Source organism: Coturnix japonica, chromosome 21, assembly GCF_054131305.1.
Source record: "Coturnix japonica strain WE chromosome 21, WE-NBRP24, whole genome shotgun sequence".
In the NCBI taxonomy this organism is placed as follows: domain Eukaryota; kingdom Metazoa; phylum Chordata; class Aves; order Galliformes; family Phasianidae; genus Coturnix; species Coturnix japonica.
This window is the reverse complement of record NC_140683.1, coordinates 4,274,320-4,290,996: the sequence shown is the minus strand read 5'-3', so window position 1 is coordinate 4,290,996 and position 16,677 is coordinate 4,274,320. Positions and strand designations below refer to the sequence as shown.

Genomic DNA, 16,677 nt, shown 5'->3' with positions numbered 1-16,677 from the left:
TCACCTCGGGCTGTCCGAGCTGCTCTGCGGCCTCCGGCATCTCACAGCCCTGCACCGCTCGGGCCGCGTCCCGCAGGAGGTGCCAACTCTCCATCAGGATTGGACCCAGCGCCGCTGTGAGCTCACAGCCGTTACCAGCAGTGGAGGCTGCTACAATCAGTGTTTGGGCTGCGATGAGTGCACCTAATAAAGCTGCAGAGATCAGTCTTACCGAGCAGCTGGAAAGGCTCGCAGTGATGCACGGCCATGGCCCAAAGGGATGAAGCAGGAGATTCACCTTCAGAATGAAGACACTCAGCTTCCAGAAAACAGCACAGAGCAACACAGGAAGATAAACTAATAGAATCAGGCAAATAGAGCCATCGCTTTATTAGGCAAGCTGAAAAGCAACACTGTGGAATTAGGAAGAAACTCAGTAAAACATGATGGAAAAGGAAACAAATGAGAGGGAAGGAGGCAACAGTGAGAACTGTCCATCAGACACTGTCCATCAGACAGAAATCAGAGTCAGGTCAGACAGGGCTGGCAAGGAACAAAGTGCTGTCACCATGACTGACTGCAGTGCAGGTGGTCAGAGTCCTGCTTCAAATATGTGCAAAAAAGCCAGAGGGGAATGAGAAGTCATTGGGTTGGTGACACTGAGCAGGAGGTGTCATAAAGCTCCTTGCCTCACTAAAGCTTGGTGGGCTGTGAGTATGAGCAAGCACAGAGCTGGTCAGGGCACAGCTCCACATCACTATGGAAGACGTGTTGCAAGAAAGCTGGAGCTCATGTCACAGCAGGCTGGAGCAGCAGCCGAGATCCGAATCAGGCAGGACCCAGCCAGCAGCTGCTCCTCCTCCGGCAGCTTCAGCATCACACAGCTGGGAGCAACGTCCTTGTCACACCATGCCAGATGCAGAGGCCCCAGCTCCTTCCAGCTCAGAGCATGAGTGTGCACCCTGTTTGCAATGAACTGGGCAAAGCTCAGATCAGAGGAGGATGAGATCCCTCCTCATCACACAGGTTTCTACATTGCATCCTCCATTTGTTGGAAGGGGGCTCTGCTCACCTGATGATGGGCTTCAACACAAAAGTAATGCATGGGGAAGATGTACCTGCAGAGCAGGGGGGGAAGAGCTGCAGCTGGGAAGACAAACTCTGAAGCAGGTGAACTCGGGTTCACACCTGAGCAAGCATTAAGTGTCCAATTAGCTCAATACCTCCCCTTCAAAACTCATTTTGAAAGAAAGTTGCTAGGAGCGCAGGGCTAGTAAAGCAATCCGGGCAGGGAGGGCAATTCAATTCCAAGTGCCAAATCAAGTTAGAGGCAGAAGACAAATTTCTGCCAACTCAGACGACAAGAGCCCTGTGCAGAGTAACAACTCACATAACTCAAAGTGAAACAAGGGGCCATCCAACAAACGTAGGCACATTCAGGCTAGAGACAATCCTGCTGGGGGGGAGATGACTAGACAGGAGTTCTGTACATATTTGCCTCAAATCTGCTTTAGATGTTCAGGTGTTTTACTTGGATTTATGCCCAGTGAGAAATATCAGACCCAATGCGTCTGATAGCAAGAAAGATTTTGCTGGTATGTAATGTTTATATATGCTCATAAATGGAATACTGAATGCTATATTATTATCTGAAAAGATTATATTAAAAGCACTACTAAAAATGCTTGCCTAACTCTCTTATATTGTTTTCCTGCTAGAAAGCTATCTGAGGATTAACAGATAATCAGTGCATTAGCATTAGTATTCTGAATTCAGTATTGCTGGTCATTTTCTTGTGTTTGCACAGACCACTAACTTAAGGGCTATGTGAAATTGCTTTGGGTGCTAAATAATATTGCAAGGAAATTGCATTAGATGGGAGGGAAGAGAAATGTGACTTTGTTGTGATGTCTCTGAAGTACACTCCTATTTTACTCCACCCCCAGCAATAATATGGCATTCAGTTTTCCAATTAGATAAATATATGAACACTGGGTTCCTGGAGGCAGATAATTGAATATTTTATCTACTCCACAAAGGGCTCTTCATATCTGAAATAGGAAATAGAGCATACTGCATCAGTCCCAATATGCACAGGTTATGAAAATCTGTATGAGATCCAGAGAATATAAAGATCTCCATTGCTCTTTATATACAATAGTTAATTTCATCCACTGTTATTGGGGTACAGTAGCCAAGAAGAGGGTATTTTAGGGCACAGATTGCACTACTTGAAAGCTCCAAAGAAAAGTATTCACATCTGTACTATTTCAAATCCCGTTCTTCTATAACTCTGTCTTTACAGGACATCAATCACAAGATGAGGGGAACTGTAAGCTATTTTCTAGTAACACGCTGCCAATCGCAAGACAAATGTCAGATGTCACAAAATGAGAAGTAACCATTTTTCAACTTGGGGATGTCGTCACATATATTACAATCAAACTGTGAAAAAAATGACCCTTCCAGCTTCGTTTGTTCTGACAGCCGCCAGACCTCAGAGCTTGGCATTTTATCTTCATACTGCAATAATCCTTATGAAACTTAAGCAAGGCAGAGGGCAGTGGCATTAGTTTACAATCACCCTCTTATGTACAACACAAAATTGCAAACAGTCTAGCCAGTGAACAAAAACTGTCTATTACTGCTATTACTGTGTTACAGAAAAAGAAGGGAAAGAGAAGCAGCTACTCCCACATCTGTTATTAACACATGCTAAGTATCAGGTTCTTGCAGGCCAAGCTTGAGTTCTGCGTTGTATTGCCATGCTCCTGATTGCCACGTGGGATAACAGCATGTTGCTTAAAACTAAAAACCAGGCAAGTAAATCCCAAACATTTCCCAGAGTAAAAAGTCACTCCATGTTGTGTGTGCACTTAATTCTTGACATTAAATGTGAGGACTTTCTCCACACTGACAACATGATTCCTTCATGGCAGACAACTTTTCTCATGCATCAGCCACTAGTAGATTCAGATCAGGTTGTTTTCTCAGACCAACCCTAACTGCCACACATTGGACCTTCTGAAAACGGTGTCATGTCTGACAGTATAGCAAACACTACAACATGAGCGGATTATTAACCTTAAAACAAAGGATGATTTATACATCATCATCATCAAATATGAGACCAGAACAAAAATAATTGACTGAACAGCACTGATGTACCAAGCTATCCGTGTCCTTTCCAACCAGTCTGTCTCTGCTTAGCCCCCCAATGAAGAGTGTGATGATGCAACTCACAGTTCATTGCTTGAAAAATAAGACTACTCTGTAGAACTCCTCCAAAAGAGCTCCAGTGGAGTCCAGCATTCTGGACAAAATATCCTGCTGAATAATATAGCACTGAGTCGCAGAGTTGTAGATAGAAGAAAAATGAAGATTATGTGCAAAGTCCAAAAAAAATCTGCTCTAGATGTTAACTCAGGTCCAAATAAGATAACAAACAGCAAAGAAGAAAATAAGCAAACCTAGAGTAGAAGGAGTTTAGCCTAAAGTAACCGGATTGGCCTTCTGGATGACTTCTGGACCTGGACGACTTCTTACACCTTCATGCAGTAAGGCTCCCTGCAGCAATAGTGCTTACTACTTGAAGAAAAAACGACACTGAAGTCAACAAATGTTACTTCATGAAGCTTGGTTGGTTGGATTTTTCCTGTGAATCGTTGTGACCTGATTTTTTCTGTGGAAGCAAAAGGACAAACTTCTCTCATTTTTCTTTTAAAAGTTCACAGTACTTCTCATGGCAAGGACATGTACAAAGAAGAAGTGAAAATATGATTCCAGTGGTTTAAGATTGACTTATAAAGGTAAGTGCATAGCTATAGGCAACAAGCAAACCCGTAGCGACACCAACAAGCACAGTCCAAGCAACTGAAATAATAGGATCAAATCCTGAAGTCTGACCAAAAACGTAATCCCAGGTTTTTGTTCTCAAAAGTGCACCACTGGAATTTGTGACTGCAGCTCCTTAATTGGTATCCATGATTCATTCAAGGCATGTAATTCCTTCAACATGCACGTGCCCCACAGGCAGTGCACCCAGTCCCATGATGTTGGTTATCTTCCCACTATGTCTTTGTTCCTTGTCTTCACACTCAGAATAAAAGCACAGTTTGTCATGTGAGATGCACTGCAGGCCATTGTGAGGAAGGATCAGTGTTTGAGAATGGAGGCTTCAACTGACTTGTTGAAGAACATAAATAGGAAAAAAAAAGGAATTAAAGAGTCTTTTCCACATCCTGCAGCTTCTACATACCTGGGGCTTCATTCTCAGCTCTCTCAGTCTCTCCCTGCTCCTGGTGAAACAGCACCAGGATAGCGATGACTTCTACAACCTGCAAATTTACCAGCTGCGGCCGTACGGTTTAGGAGCGGTGCATGCAGAGCTGCTGTACCCTCAAGTCCATCTGTCAGACAAGGAACTGCTGCACTTCGGCGCTCTGCAACCCCTCGGCCACAAAGCAGGCGCTTCTCATCCAGGGCAGCCAGGTGATACTCACAGAAGTCAATCAATGACGCCACCTGCTCATGAAGAGGGAGTGACTTGTATTTTTTCTGAGCCAAGAAGAAGAAAGCTTCAACAAAGGCTTGCAAACACATTCCTGCAAGGAAAGTGACTTTAAAGGAGATTCATAATACACATAAACATAAAAAGGTCTCATTTCTGTGCTACCAAGGCCAAACGTATTTGTGCCAGGTATGAACATAGAGTTGTGCTAGTCAACATATTTGAAGTGTCAGCCATGTACAGTGTTCATTAGAGGAAAAAAACAAAATCAAAGACCAAGAGACAAGGTTCTGTCTGCATGGAACACACCTGAGCTCATTCAGTGTCTCACTACAGCATATGCCCAGGCTGTGTTGCAGTTAGCTATTTCACTGAGGCTATTTGTGTCTTTACAGCCTGACCAGAGCCAAACTGGTACTGCAAAGACTGGTTTCAAGATGCTGTGTGATTAAACTGATATACAACCAACTGTGATTCCTGTTGCCTCAAATATTAAGTTGAAGGCAAATCAGACACACGCTAACGTACTGAGCTTTAAGGAAAACATTTGGTTGATCTCCTTTTCCTCTGTGTGGAAAGACATCTCCTGATGTCTTGGTTCACGTCAATCAAGACTCAAGCATTCTACAAAGAAGTTTTATTTCAACTGAATGAAAAACAAACTGCTGAATTGTAAGGGAAAGTGGTGCAGTGCCAGAAAATTCTGCTGCTATAACAAACTCTCTGCTCTGCCCGTCCGCAAACAAGAGTAACCTGCATACACTGCAGTACAAAACTCTTCATGTGTTATTTGATCACATCAAGCTAATAACAAATTACCACAGCCAATGGAAAGAAGGGCTGCATATGAACTCTAATTATTATACTTAAAACCTTGAAATAATGGCTAGTTTAACTTTTCATTAAGACGCCTGACCACAGCCGGTTTGGCAGAACTGTTATAGCTGCCCTGTGCTGTAACCAGCTCTCCCCATTGGAGCACACACTTCAGAAGATCAGTTTAGGATGAGGTTTGTTTTTTGCATGGTTTTTTTTTCTAACAACATTGGTTTATCGATGCTGCAGGAAGGACACCTTTTCTAACCATTACAATTACATTCTAAAGTATAATTTCTCTCAACTAAGACTGCAGCTGGGGTCGCTTATGATCTCGGCTGTAAAACAGCTTCCAAGAGAACTGCTGGGTTATCGAAAAGCAGCAGCTGCCAGCTCAGTGAATTATTTTATCAGTCACAGTGAGCAGCAGGCAGAGGAAGCACCTTTAGCAACACCCACACTGTCTGCTCCATAAGTGACACTCGTGTGAAGCACAGAATGAACAAAGCTGGAAGCTGCAGTTATACAGCAACAGTTCTCTGTGGGCTACAGCTGGAAGCAGGCCAAATGCAAAGACAACAGAAGAGAGCGGGGGTGTTGCTAAGGAGATGATAACAGCTAACCACACGGACAACAAAGAAATCCTAAATGCAAATACTCGACTTTCCATAGGTGTCACATCTGTAGAAAAGTAGTGCCTAGACACTGCTGGGCACACCTGGAAACTTCTCCATCTGTGAAACTGAGATTCTTGATGTTTTGGCAGAAGAAGCCTACAGATTTATTACATGCAAGATACCTGAAGTCAGCCTCAACTCGGGGAGCTTTTTGCTCTTCTGACATTTTAATAAGACGATGAAAGATTAAATACACTGATGTCCAACATCAGCCTGGGCATCACAGATGAGCAGCACCACTTCTGGGGGTTTCAGAAGCTTTTAGAAGATGTGAGTAAATTAGACCCCTGCAGTGATGCTGTGCTGCCCTGGCACTGTCTACCACATCAGCACCTGAGTATTATTTCAGAAATATATATGAAGCAAGTATTCTTACTTTACCAACTTAAGCCCATAGAAGAATCAGCAAAAGAAACCCTTTGTTGATGTTCCGTAACCACCTGTTCTCTTGAGCAAATAATTGGCTTTACTAACCTCAGGTAAACACACAAAGCAATTTGTATTAAGCAGCAGAAAATGGGGCCTTGTGGTATTATCTCCAGCATCCAGTACTTTAAAGTCCCCTAATGCTGCAGCAATAGCACGCTGCCACTTAGGACTAAGGTATGTATTCAAACCTTTATGAAAATTAGGTTTGAAGAGGTTTTAATTGCAAGAAATCCCTTCTAAACTTCAGCGGATGAAAGACATCAGAAAGCATCTCCCTGACCTGCACACACAGGCAGCTCTGGGCCCAAGGGTCAGCAGTGCGGATCCAGCCCTATTATAACCATTTCTCACCAGGGGGAAACTAATTACATCTAAGAACGCCTGCCCTTTAGTGTGAGCAGCAGATAGGAGCCAAACTCACAATAGAAACCACTGACATTTCAATTAGTTTGTTTTCCTTTGAAAGGAATTTATGAGAAATCTGTCTGATGAGCCCCAGAAGTGAACGCAGATGAGCTCTCCACTGGATATAGGTGAACGGAATAGTTTGTAACTTCAGACCTGTGCAGAAGAGATTGAGATGAAAGGTTTGGACTTTTTTTGGAGATGAAACCAATATTCATGTCTATGCATAAATATATTAAAAAAAAAAAATCAATGTAATCTTATTTTTAAAAGGAAGTCAAAAAGATGGATGGGATGTTCTGTCCAGCACGATTAAATAGCGAGGTATTTTCTGTAATAAGCCAATATTTTAAGTGTAACTACCCAACAGGAAGGTATTTATATTCATTTTCCTAACCACTCAGCTGCATTACCAAGAAGATACGTGATGGTAATAAAGGAAATCACCAGGGGAGCTGGGAATAAGATCAGAGTTTAATAAACATTTTCCTTTTGGCTTAAAAATACTAAAGAATTCTTAACTGCTGTTAAGCAAACAGCATCCCAGAGCTGCCTTTCTTGTCTAATGTTATCAAGGAATATATTTGAGTTTAAATGCGTTTTCCTAATAGAGAAGTAAGCAGTTCAAACACTGATCTGTCACATCTCCCTCAGAGGTTGCTCAGTGGAAGGCTCACAGTGCTGCATGGGCCTGGCACCTCCTGCAGAATGAACTCTGAGCAGCTGAAAGGAAGTTCCAGGACAGGAGAATCCCTGGTGAAATAGATTGATTTCTTACAGAAGCCTTATAGCCATACAGAGTATATTCTTACATTGAATATTACAATCCACAGTGGATATAAAAAGGTTCTAAAGCAACCAAAGTGACTAATGATCTGATAAGAATAAACAGAAGCATCATTTGCCATAAGGAGCGCTCGGAGGGAAAAGCACCTCTAATCATTCTTAATAAGAGCCAATTTAATAGTGAGTACCGTGTGACTCAATATAGAAACCTACTGTCCTTCCCTCAGCCAACACAAAGTCAATGAAAATGGATAAACAATGAGTATGTAGTTGGGCAACTGGGAACTCTCTGGAAAGTAATATGGGTAGTTTGCTGTGTCCCCAGAGTTTGTTTGGATGACAGAATTAAATCAAACTCAAGTTAATCATATTTATTTCTAGCTCTACTATAGGTTTTTGTTTGACTTTTTGCTAGACCATGTAAGCTACTCCAATGAGGACGTATCTTCTTACACTGTAATTAAGTCAGGAGTTCCACTGGGAATGCTTTTAAATGCTCTTCTGCAACAAGAGTTATGAATACTAAATTACAAGCATAAAAAAGGCTTATGGAAGATTTATGCCACTAAATAACTGAAATCTAGGAGTGATCTATTCTACAGATACAGGTAAACTGCCATGCAAGTACACAGTTGCTGTTGTACGTGCCCTGGGTATCTGTGCCTTGCTCCCATCATTTTTCCTGAAAGCTTCAGGGGTGCTTAAGCTACCAAAACTACAAAAAAAAAAAACAAAAAAAAAAAAAACCACCCACAAAACACCAATTTTCATGGCCTTCAAATACAAAATAGCATTACCTGATTCCCTGTGATCAATTCCCACACTGTTCCACCTTCTTGTGATATCAATGTATAAGATATCCACAGAAGCCATTGAAAAACTGCTGTTACTGAGCTTGCAGTTTCTGTTAAAAATAACAACAAAAAAGCAAAAGGTCTGATTATTTCCAAACTTCCAAGCCATAAAAGTCCACACAAGAGGAACACAGAGGACAATGGGGAAAATCCTACCTGTGTCTTAAGTACGCTCACTGTAACATGCTTAGTCTAATATAAGGCATGCAGCAGACACCATCCAAGCTATCATTCATCAAATCTATGCATCTGAAGATAAATGTCCTGAAACTTTCATGTGCAGATCACCTCACATATGCAACTTGTGCTGCTGCCTGCACAGATCATGGCAGTGCCATATTTGCCAGGAAGTTGCTGCAGGCAGGAGCGGTCCAGATAGAGGCAGGCACCTAAATCTCATCTGCACATTCAATCTCACATCAATACCTAATAGCAAAAGGCAACAGGTCAGGTTACACATTAATTGGTGTCAGAATAACTCCTGTCTCAACACCGCACAGATCTATTCTATGCATTACTGAACACTGTATGGAAAACAGCAGCATCTCTGGATGGATCTCAGGCAGTTGGTGATAAGCACGTGTGGGAGATGTGACACTGTGCTGTGGGCTCAGACCACACAAGTGTTGATCAGTAGATGAGAATGAGCCATCTGCCCCAGCCTCCAGATGCCTGGCAGTGCGGCTGGAACCAGTGCATGCGCCAAAGCATTGGCCAAAAGCTCCAGCCAGGAAAAAAAAAAACAACTGTAAGCATCGCTTATTTTTCTAAGTTATTTTCTAGAATGAAGATATTATTGAAAGGGAGGGCAGATGATCTTTGAAACCACCTGCCCACACACATCTGCAGGCAAACCACAGCTGCACACCATTCCACTCTAGAAAACATGAGAGGGAATGTAATCACACAATCCAAAAAGAGCAGTGAGGACAGCACTGCTGTTGCTGTGCATCATCTGGGGACAAGCAAAGAGAACAGTTGCCAGCATTAAAAAGTTTAATTTAACATGCGTGAGGAAACTGCAAAGTCTATTATTTCATTGGGATATGACAATTTATTTTAGTATTATTAAAAGAAAACAGCGTTTATACTGCGCTCATCTGGCAAGTGCCAAATTAAGGCTTAACTAAACAACAGAGAATACAGAACTAGAGAACATCCTGCACCGATAGAGCAGATGCCTTCAGTATATATATATATATATATATATGTATATATATGTATATAACAGATGTATATCTGTTATTTGTATAAATCAAATCGTTTACGTTCATTCCTGAATGCCAAATACATCTGCATAGAAAGAGGATTTGTTTTTTAAGAGTACATCAGCAGCTGCTGCTGATTTCTTTTGCCATTCTCAGTGGAAGACAGAAAATGAGATATTTGTTCCATGACTTGAACAGATATGTCCTTCAAAAAGAGAATGAAAAAAATCCCACAAAAATGAAGAAAAAAAAATATTGAGCTCCCTGCCATTGCAAGTTGCAGTTTCATGATGTAAATCCTTAGTGTGCAACTCATCAGTAACTGGCATTTGAAATCCTCTGCTTTGGCCTGGGGCCGATGGCGATGCCCCACAGCCAGCAATCAGATCTGCAGTGACCCAATTTCAATTGTCATGTTTCTAGTAAATCTCAGGAATACGGCTGTGAGAATGTGACATGTTGACTAGGACTGCAAATAGTATCTCCCAAAGTATCAGTGATTGCTGTAGGATAAAGATCCACGTTTCTATTAGATATGGTTTCATAGGTCAGGTATCGTTGGATTTATTTTGTTTTACAAGTTCAGTGGTTCAGTGAACTTCAGGGGAAAAGTTCCTTTAAAAGGCACCACTGAACCTACCAGCTCAAAGTGTGCCACTGTTACGGCCTGCTCTAATCCAGCAAGAGCTCAGTGACAGCAGTTCTACCCAGCAGGACCTTGAGTTTCTAGCTTTTCTATTACACTTTATGCCATTCCTACATAAAGCACATTACTAACCTTATAAATGTCCGGAAACCTGTCGGCCCCAGTTTTGTCGTCCCTTTGACACCCAGAAATCGGATGAACAATGCAGCCACTCTGTCCACAAGTCGCAGGTAATTAAACTGCTTGGCGTACTTTGGAAACACTTGCTTGAGACAAAGGGAGGGCAGGCCAGGCTCTGTGCTTTTGCTGGTATCATAATCCACTCCACCTCCTGGTCCTGCACCCAGTAGATCCTCCTTTGTTTCTGACACATGCTCTGAAGTCTGAGACCTGTAGCATGTAAGATAACCATATTCTACCTTAACCTTATTCATGCAACATTCAACGTGTTATTTCTGCATTTCTTTAATTACAAAACATTATTTTAATGGGAACTTCACAATAATTTATAATCTTACATAAATACTGCAGTTCTCTAAAGCAGAAATGATGCGATAGGAGTACCTAAGGAATAACAAGCAGAACATTCAGCCTTTCAGAAGGTAAGAGGCTAATGTGTCTCACACAGACAAGGAGCCACCAGAAATACCAGCATGCCATTACAGCCAGCAAACCAGGTTAGATTAAAAATTACATTTCATGACATTTCATGGAGCATTTCATGGGAAATGCTTGGAGATTATAATAATCCAGTGCTATTTAAACTTGTTTTCCAGCAATGATTAGAAGCTTCTACATTTCCTGATAAGTGAGGAACAAAAAGCACATTAAGATACATTTGCAAAGAAGAAATCCTAACAGCGCATTCAGAAGCGACACGGTTCACATCACCACACACTGGCACTTCTCAGAAGATGGTGGGGCAATCCCATTATTTTGTCTTCAGATCCTCTGTAGTCCTGTCAAAATGCATCATTTCATCTCCACTATTGTTGCCAAATTCCCTAAATAAAGCTGATTGAGATAGCGGTGCTCTGAAATTAATGCTACGTGTTTATTCAGCACGATGCGTTGTTCCATTTCTTCTGCTTCTGACACACCTTGATAAATTAAGGATGGCTACTGCTTACATTCCCAAAGTCAGACAGCTGGTGTAATTACTTGGCACCCACTAAGCAGACACACATTTTCATTTTCTCCCCCATCATTTTTCTAAGTACGTATCATCAGCAATAAGTGTAACTCACACCGGGTACTAAAAAATTAGTGCTTTTATTTCATTGATCTTTTGTGTTCCTGAACAGATTTAGCGTCCTTCATAAAGTTCTTTTTGAGCAGAGAATAACAAGCAATGTAGTTATTATCCACCCACAGCACTGCAAAAATTACTGAGCCAAAGCTACAGTAAAGCTGTACTTTCCACTTTGATACTTGGAGGCAAACTTCCTCAGCCCACTTACAGCCATCCTGAAGGCAGGACATTGATCCACTGACACACTGTGTCTGCTTCCAGTCCAGGATACTTCAAAGTAAAGACCACTTACAGGAAGAACTACTTAGTAACTGCAAAAAAAAAGTCTGAATTCAATTGTGATACCTAATTTCTAAAAGGCACTTTTGGAGCCAAGTTTCAGACCCTCTTACAATCCAAGTTTTGAATTTACACATTCCCACTACAGACAGAGCAGCTCACCAATGCCTGACAATGCTGTGCTCGGCACAGCACCAGCTTGGGGAACCTCTCATCAGATGTCATCACAATCTGTAATTGTGACCATTTTGAGCAAGACAAGGAATTCTAAGTCTTTAAAAATAGTTTAGGTAGATGGTTCTTCTGTAACACTCCTCTGCTGCAAACAGCAGCAAGTAGCAAAGTAGAAAAGTAATGTTACATTAACATTTGCTTAACTAAAGACAAGAATTATACATGCTTAGTTTCATTCCTTCTCGTGAGTGACTGGATGGTGATTTCACTGCATCGAGTGCCTTCTGCAGGCCCAGAGAGTGAGCGAGTGTTCAGCCAAGAGAACAAGTGTGCTGCCACTATTTCCAATCCTAGGCCTGATGATGAATTTTAATGCATATCTTCAGCCAGTTGAACCAGGCCATGAGCACATGTGGAACCGTGTACTCAGTAAGAGAGAAGGTTACGTCTGCAACATAACTCGTTTAATTAAGCCTCTGTGGAACTGCAGTCATGCGCTGCTGTTCAGAGAAATCCTGAAAGCTTCCTAATGGTAAATTCAGGAGTATTTTGGATTGTACATTATTCATTAATCGGGGTTTTCAGTTAAAAATATAAAACTTTCCTTTAGAAGATACTGGCAGAGCAGATGAGATTTTATTTTCCTTTTAAACAGAAAATACTGACGGAGCATCCTTCCATCCCTCAGCAGAGGCTTCAGGGGCTCCAGCAGCACAGCTCCAGCTCAGTCCTCACCTGCACATCTGGACTTCCTTCGCATGCACCTCAGTTTGGGCCCTCTAACAAGTCAGTGAAACTTCTGACTGGGAGATCGGAGATGCACCTGAAAATTCATTGGCAGAGCATGATTCAGGGCTGACTTCAGTTCTTTTTGGCACGAAATAAGCTACAGTACTGAATAGCTACATCAGTACAGAAGGGAGGTCAGCTCCAGATTCCCGCTGCAATGACAGCCCCTGAAGCACCTGAGGAAATACAGCAGTTTAGAAGAGGACTCATCCAGCCTTCTGCTTTTCCATCCCATCTCCAAAAGAAGTGTTCGGCATCAACAGAGAGAACTCACAAAACATGAAGGTAACCACCATCCCAGATGCGCTGCTCCTGGGAATCGAGGCACACTCACAGCCTCACCAAAAACCCACCCACTTCCCAAAATAATGTTTGTGGAATTCATCCCCCTCACAGTCCCAGAGCAGCTCTGGAGACAGGCACAGCTCATTATATAGGAGAGGTGGTATGGGACACCAGTGTAAGACTTTTAAATGCACTGTGTCTACTAAATCACAAATGTTAACTGTGCTGCTTGTTAAGAAACATCTTGTTCCAGCACAGAGGTGGGCCAACAGCTTTTGGTTGGGACATTTAAATTGGCAGTGTTATCTTTTGCCCTGTGTGGGCTGAAAGCATCCTGCATGCACATGATCCCTGGACATTCAGGGCAGAGAAATACACATGCAGAAACAGAATTAGACTCTATGTTTCATTATAATGACTTTCTAAGCAAATACCAATTTTTCAGCATCAGAAAATCTCTGCGATCTACTACTGGCTTTTACCAGCACATTGTTTTTGTTTTGTTATTTTCTTCCATTACAACAAGGGGGTTTAATCTCATCATATTCCTGTAATAACCCACATTTCTTGTCCTGTGTTTCTTTTCTCCCATTTCTGTCCCTGCCACAAGCACTAACCAGGCATCCTGTTCAGTATCTGATCCAAGTGTTCACACTCCTCTGCAAGTCAGCAAAGCTTCTCTTCAGTACAATATGAGTAAGTTGAACGTCAAAGTCAGCCACAGCAACCCACAGGAATTTGGAGGAAAAGCTTTGAACCCATATGGGTGTCAGGAAAGCGGATAATGAAAAGCACCGCGAGGCTGTTTCAGTGCTGCAGAGCACGGGATCACTGCTCAGGAGTGCTTCTAATAAAACAGTGACCTTCAGAATCACTGTCCACACTCACCTTCACAGCAGGCATTTACTCGGCCCAGATGCAGAGTGCAGCCCTCCACTGCTTCCACAGACAGTATTCCAACAGAAGTTTATTTTCTGCATGTCAAGTCAACATAATTGTATGCACTCTGTGTGGTCTCCACTAATTAAGCAAAACTGCCAAGCTAGGTGTAAAATATCTACGATATTACAGCTGGACTCAGTATCTACAGAGCAGAATTTTACTGTGATCTGCACATTTTTGCAAGGAAACAGCACACGTTTTGTGTTGGGTTTTTTTTGCCTTAATGATGATTTACACTTGCTTGCAATGCACATTACATTTTCTTCAGTCTTTCAGCTGCCATCTGCCATCCACACACCTCAGGGGCAAACTGGATGACATAACTGCTCAAGGGTCAGCCAGCCAAAGCTGAGCACTGCCAGTACAGCTACAAAGAGCAGAAATACAGTTCCAAGTACTACAGCAGCAAAGGTTTAATGGGTTTTTAAGTCCACTTCTATCATTAATTCACCAGTCAAACAGAAAATGCAGAATTACTCTTAGAACTTAATGTCACTACAAAACCTCTATGTAATATTTACCATCCAGTTCTTTGTACTCCTGAACATGACTTCCAAGTGGCATCTTAGACTGCCTCATTCAGGACTCCATCTGGAGCCCCTGCACAATGCACATGGTTTGCATGCTTTGCCTGGTCCCTCTGAAAGGTCTGCACAGCACCTATGTACAACTGCTGCAGTGGAGCTGCGGGGAAGGCATAAGAAACTCCAAAATTCAGAACAAATCTCTAGGAAGAGAAACCTGCAGACAATTTCTCTATTGGCTCCTTCCTCCTGTGCTCTCCAACAAGCAAGGGGAGGAAGAAAGAGCTGAGACCTGCAATTTAAAGCTGCTCCTCAGAATTAATTGTTCTGACTGACACAGCTGAGTCAAGCTGAATGAACGAAAGGTCAAATATAAGGTAATGCTCCTGGTGCCACATGGAATAAAAGCAAGGCTTCGTTTCCACGCTCACGTCTGACCTCAACGCATTAATTTCTCTAATTCCACAGCTCACAATAGACCTTTCTTTAGAAATCATCGACAGTGGAGAAAATATTAACTGCATCTTTAAAAAAGAACTGCAATTTTTAATGGAAACAACATCCAAGACTACTTATCTTTTATGTATGAGCACTAACTTATTAATGTTTTCTCTATGTCATATCCCTTTCACTCTGACCAGCCTTAATCTTTATGCAAATACAAGTTGCTAAGGGACAAACAAATTTGCAACCACTAATTAAAGGCTGCAGCATTCACAATATTTTGTATGCTCGCACAGAAAATTTGGTTGTCCAGTTCAGAACAAGATTGGGTAAGAATTAGAACAGTAAGAATGCCTGCTCAGTATATTTTACATTCATTGCATTGTTAGAAGTAAAAACTAAGCAATTTTCCTTTTCAAATCAACTGACTACTGCTTAACTAATATAGGAAAATACTATGGTCTGGATCCCAAAGCCATAATTAATTCCCTCTGCTCAGCTACTCTCAGAGCAAGGACTACATTAGCAAAGTTATAAGCACAGAACACTTTGCATGACAAGTCTATCTATCCACCCATTTATCAGCGCTGCATACAGGTCCCCCCCCCCCCAAGAAACTGAGACATGGCCACTGCCAGAGGCTGTAGGTGTGACCATGATCCTGCATGTGCATTCACAGCATCAAATCATTTAGGAAACAGCAAACAACAGAACAATGCCTCCGTATTATCAACCACTCATGAACTGACTTCTATGAATTAATCCGATTACTTTTATTAACACAGAAACTACCGGCACCCACAGGACGTGACAGCAAGGAGTTTCGGTCTGACTGCACGTTGTGTGAGAAATCAGCAGCTTTTGTTTAGAAGCACCCCCTGCTAATTTCCTTTGAAGAAAGGGCTTCTTTTTCATTACTCCTGATAGGTTTATTTGGTTGTTATTTGTTTTTAAAGCACTTCTATGCCTCATATTGAAACCAGCATTAAATAAGACCATTAAGGGTGTCACTGTAGAAGGGGCAAAATAAATAAATAACTGCCTTAAACACAAAACTGGACACCCCAGGGGATTTCCTCCCATAGGAAAACTGTTCTTAGAAAGCAGCCACGATTATGCTAAGGTAGCAAAGGAGCTTTACCCTGCCATCCAATGGAGCAGAAAGAGGCAGCACAGCTGCATTTTATCAGCAGTAATCCTCCTATGAAAGCAGGTGAATTCTACACACACAGAATAACACTGCTGCTGATTACGATGCTGTTAAGTCACGTGGCTTTGCTTTCATTCTGTGGCAAATGGGTGCCAGGCAGTTTTAGTGCTTTCTTATTTTTTTTTCAGAGAGTAGAGCCCAATTATTATTTAAAAATAAGCCAATCATCCCTCTTTTCAAAAGACGACAAGCAGCAGAAGTTAAATTATAGAGAACATCACTGCCCCCAATACATTAATTTCTGTCACTCTGTCACTGTAAAAATTTACAGCAGATATAATCTCTTTGAAGGGGGATCAAGTCATAGAAAATACAAGCCTAGTTTTAAATAGAATTCTAATTTAAATGAAAGCTTCAGGGAATGATGTTTATGCTGCTTATCTTTCATACCTGGTGATTAAGTTAATTTATACTTAATGGAAGAGGATATTTCTAATCCCCAGACAGGCTCAACATCTGTCTATGACT

The 16,677-nt window shown here is 41.8% G+C and overlaps 1 protein-coding gene across 6 annotated transcripts in view; it reads right to left on the bottom strand.

Moving 5' to 3' along the window:
• The window catches only part of TTLL11 (tubulin tyrosine ligase like 11), a 46,258-nt gene that overhangs the window by 9,693 nt on the left and 19,888 nt on the right, over positions 1-16,677 (bottom strand). For 2 of the 6 annotated variants that reach the window (XR_001558665.3, XR_004309129.2), the window contains exons 7-9: positions 10,443-10,700; positions 8,400-8,506; positions 3,450-4,583 (exon numbers count right to left, since the gene is read on the bottom strand). Coding sequence is in view for 3 of the 6 variants with exons in the window: in XM_015878992.3 (XP_015734478.2) it covers positions 4,261-4,583; positions 8,400-8,506; positions 10,443-10,700 (688 nt within the window). In the remaining 3 variants the exon portion in view is untranslated. Of the gene's footprint in view, positions 1-340; positions 4,584-8,399; positions 8,507-10,442; positions 10,701-12,750; positions 12,839-16,677 lie in introns of those variants that run through there. The other 4 variants (XM_015878992.3, XM_015878995.3, XR_014936156.1 and 1 more) reach the window with 4 other exon arrangements.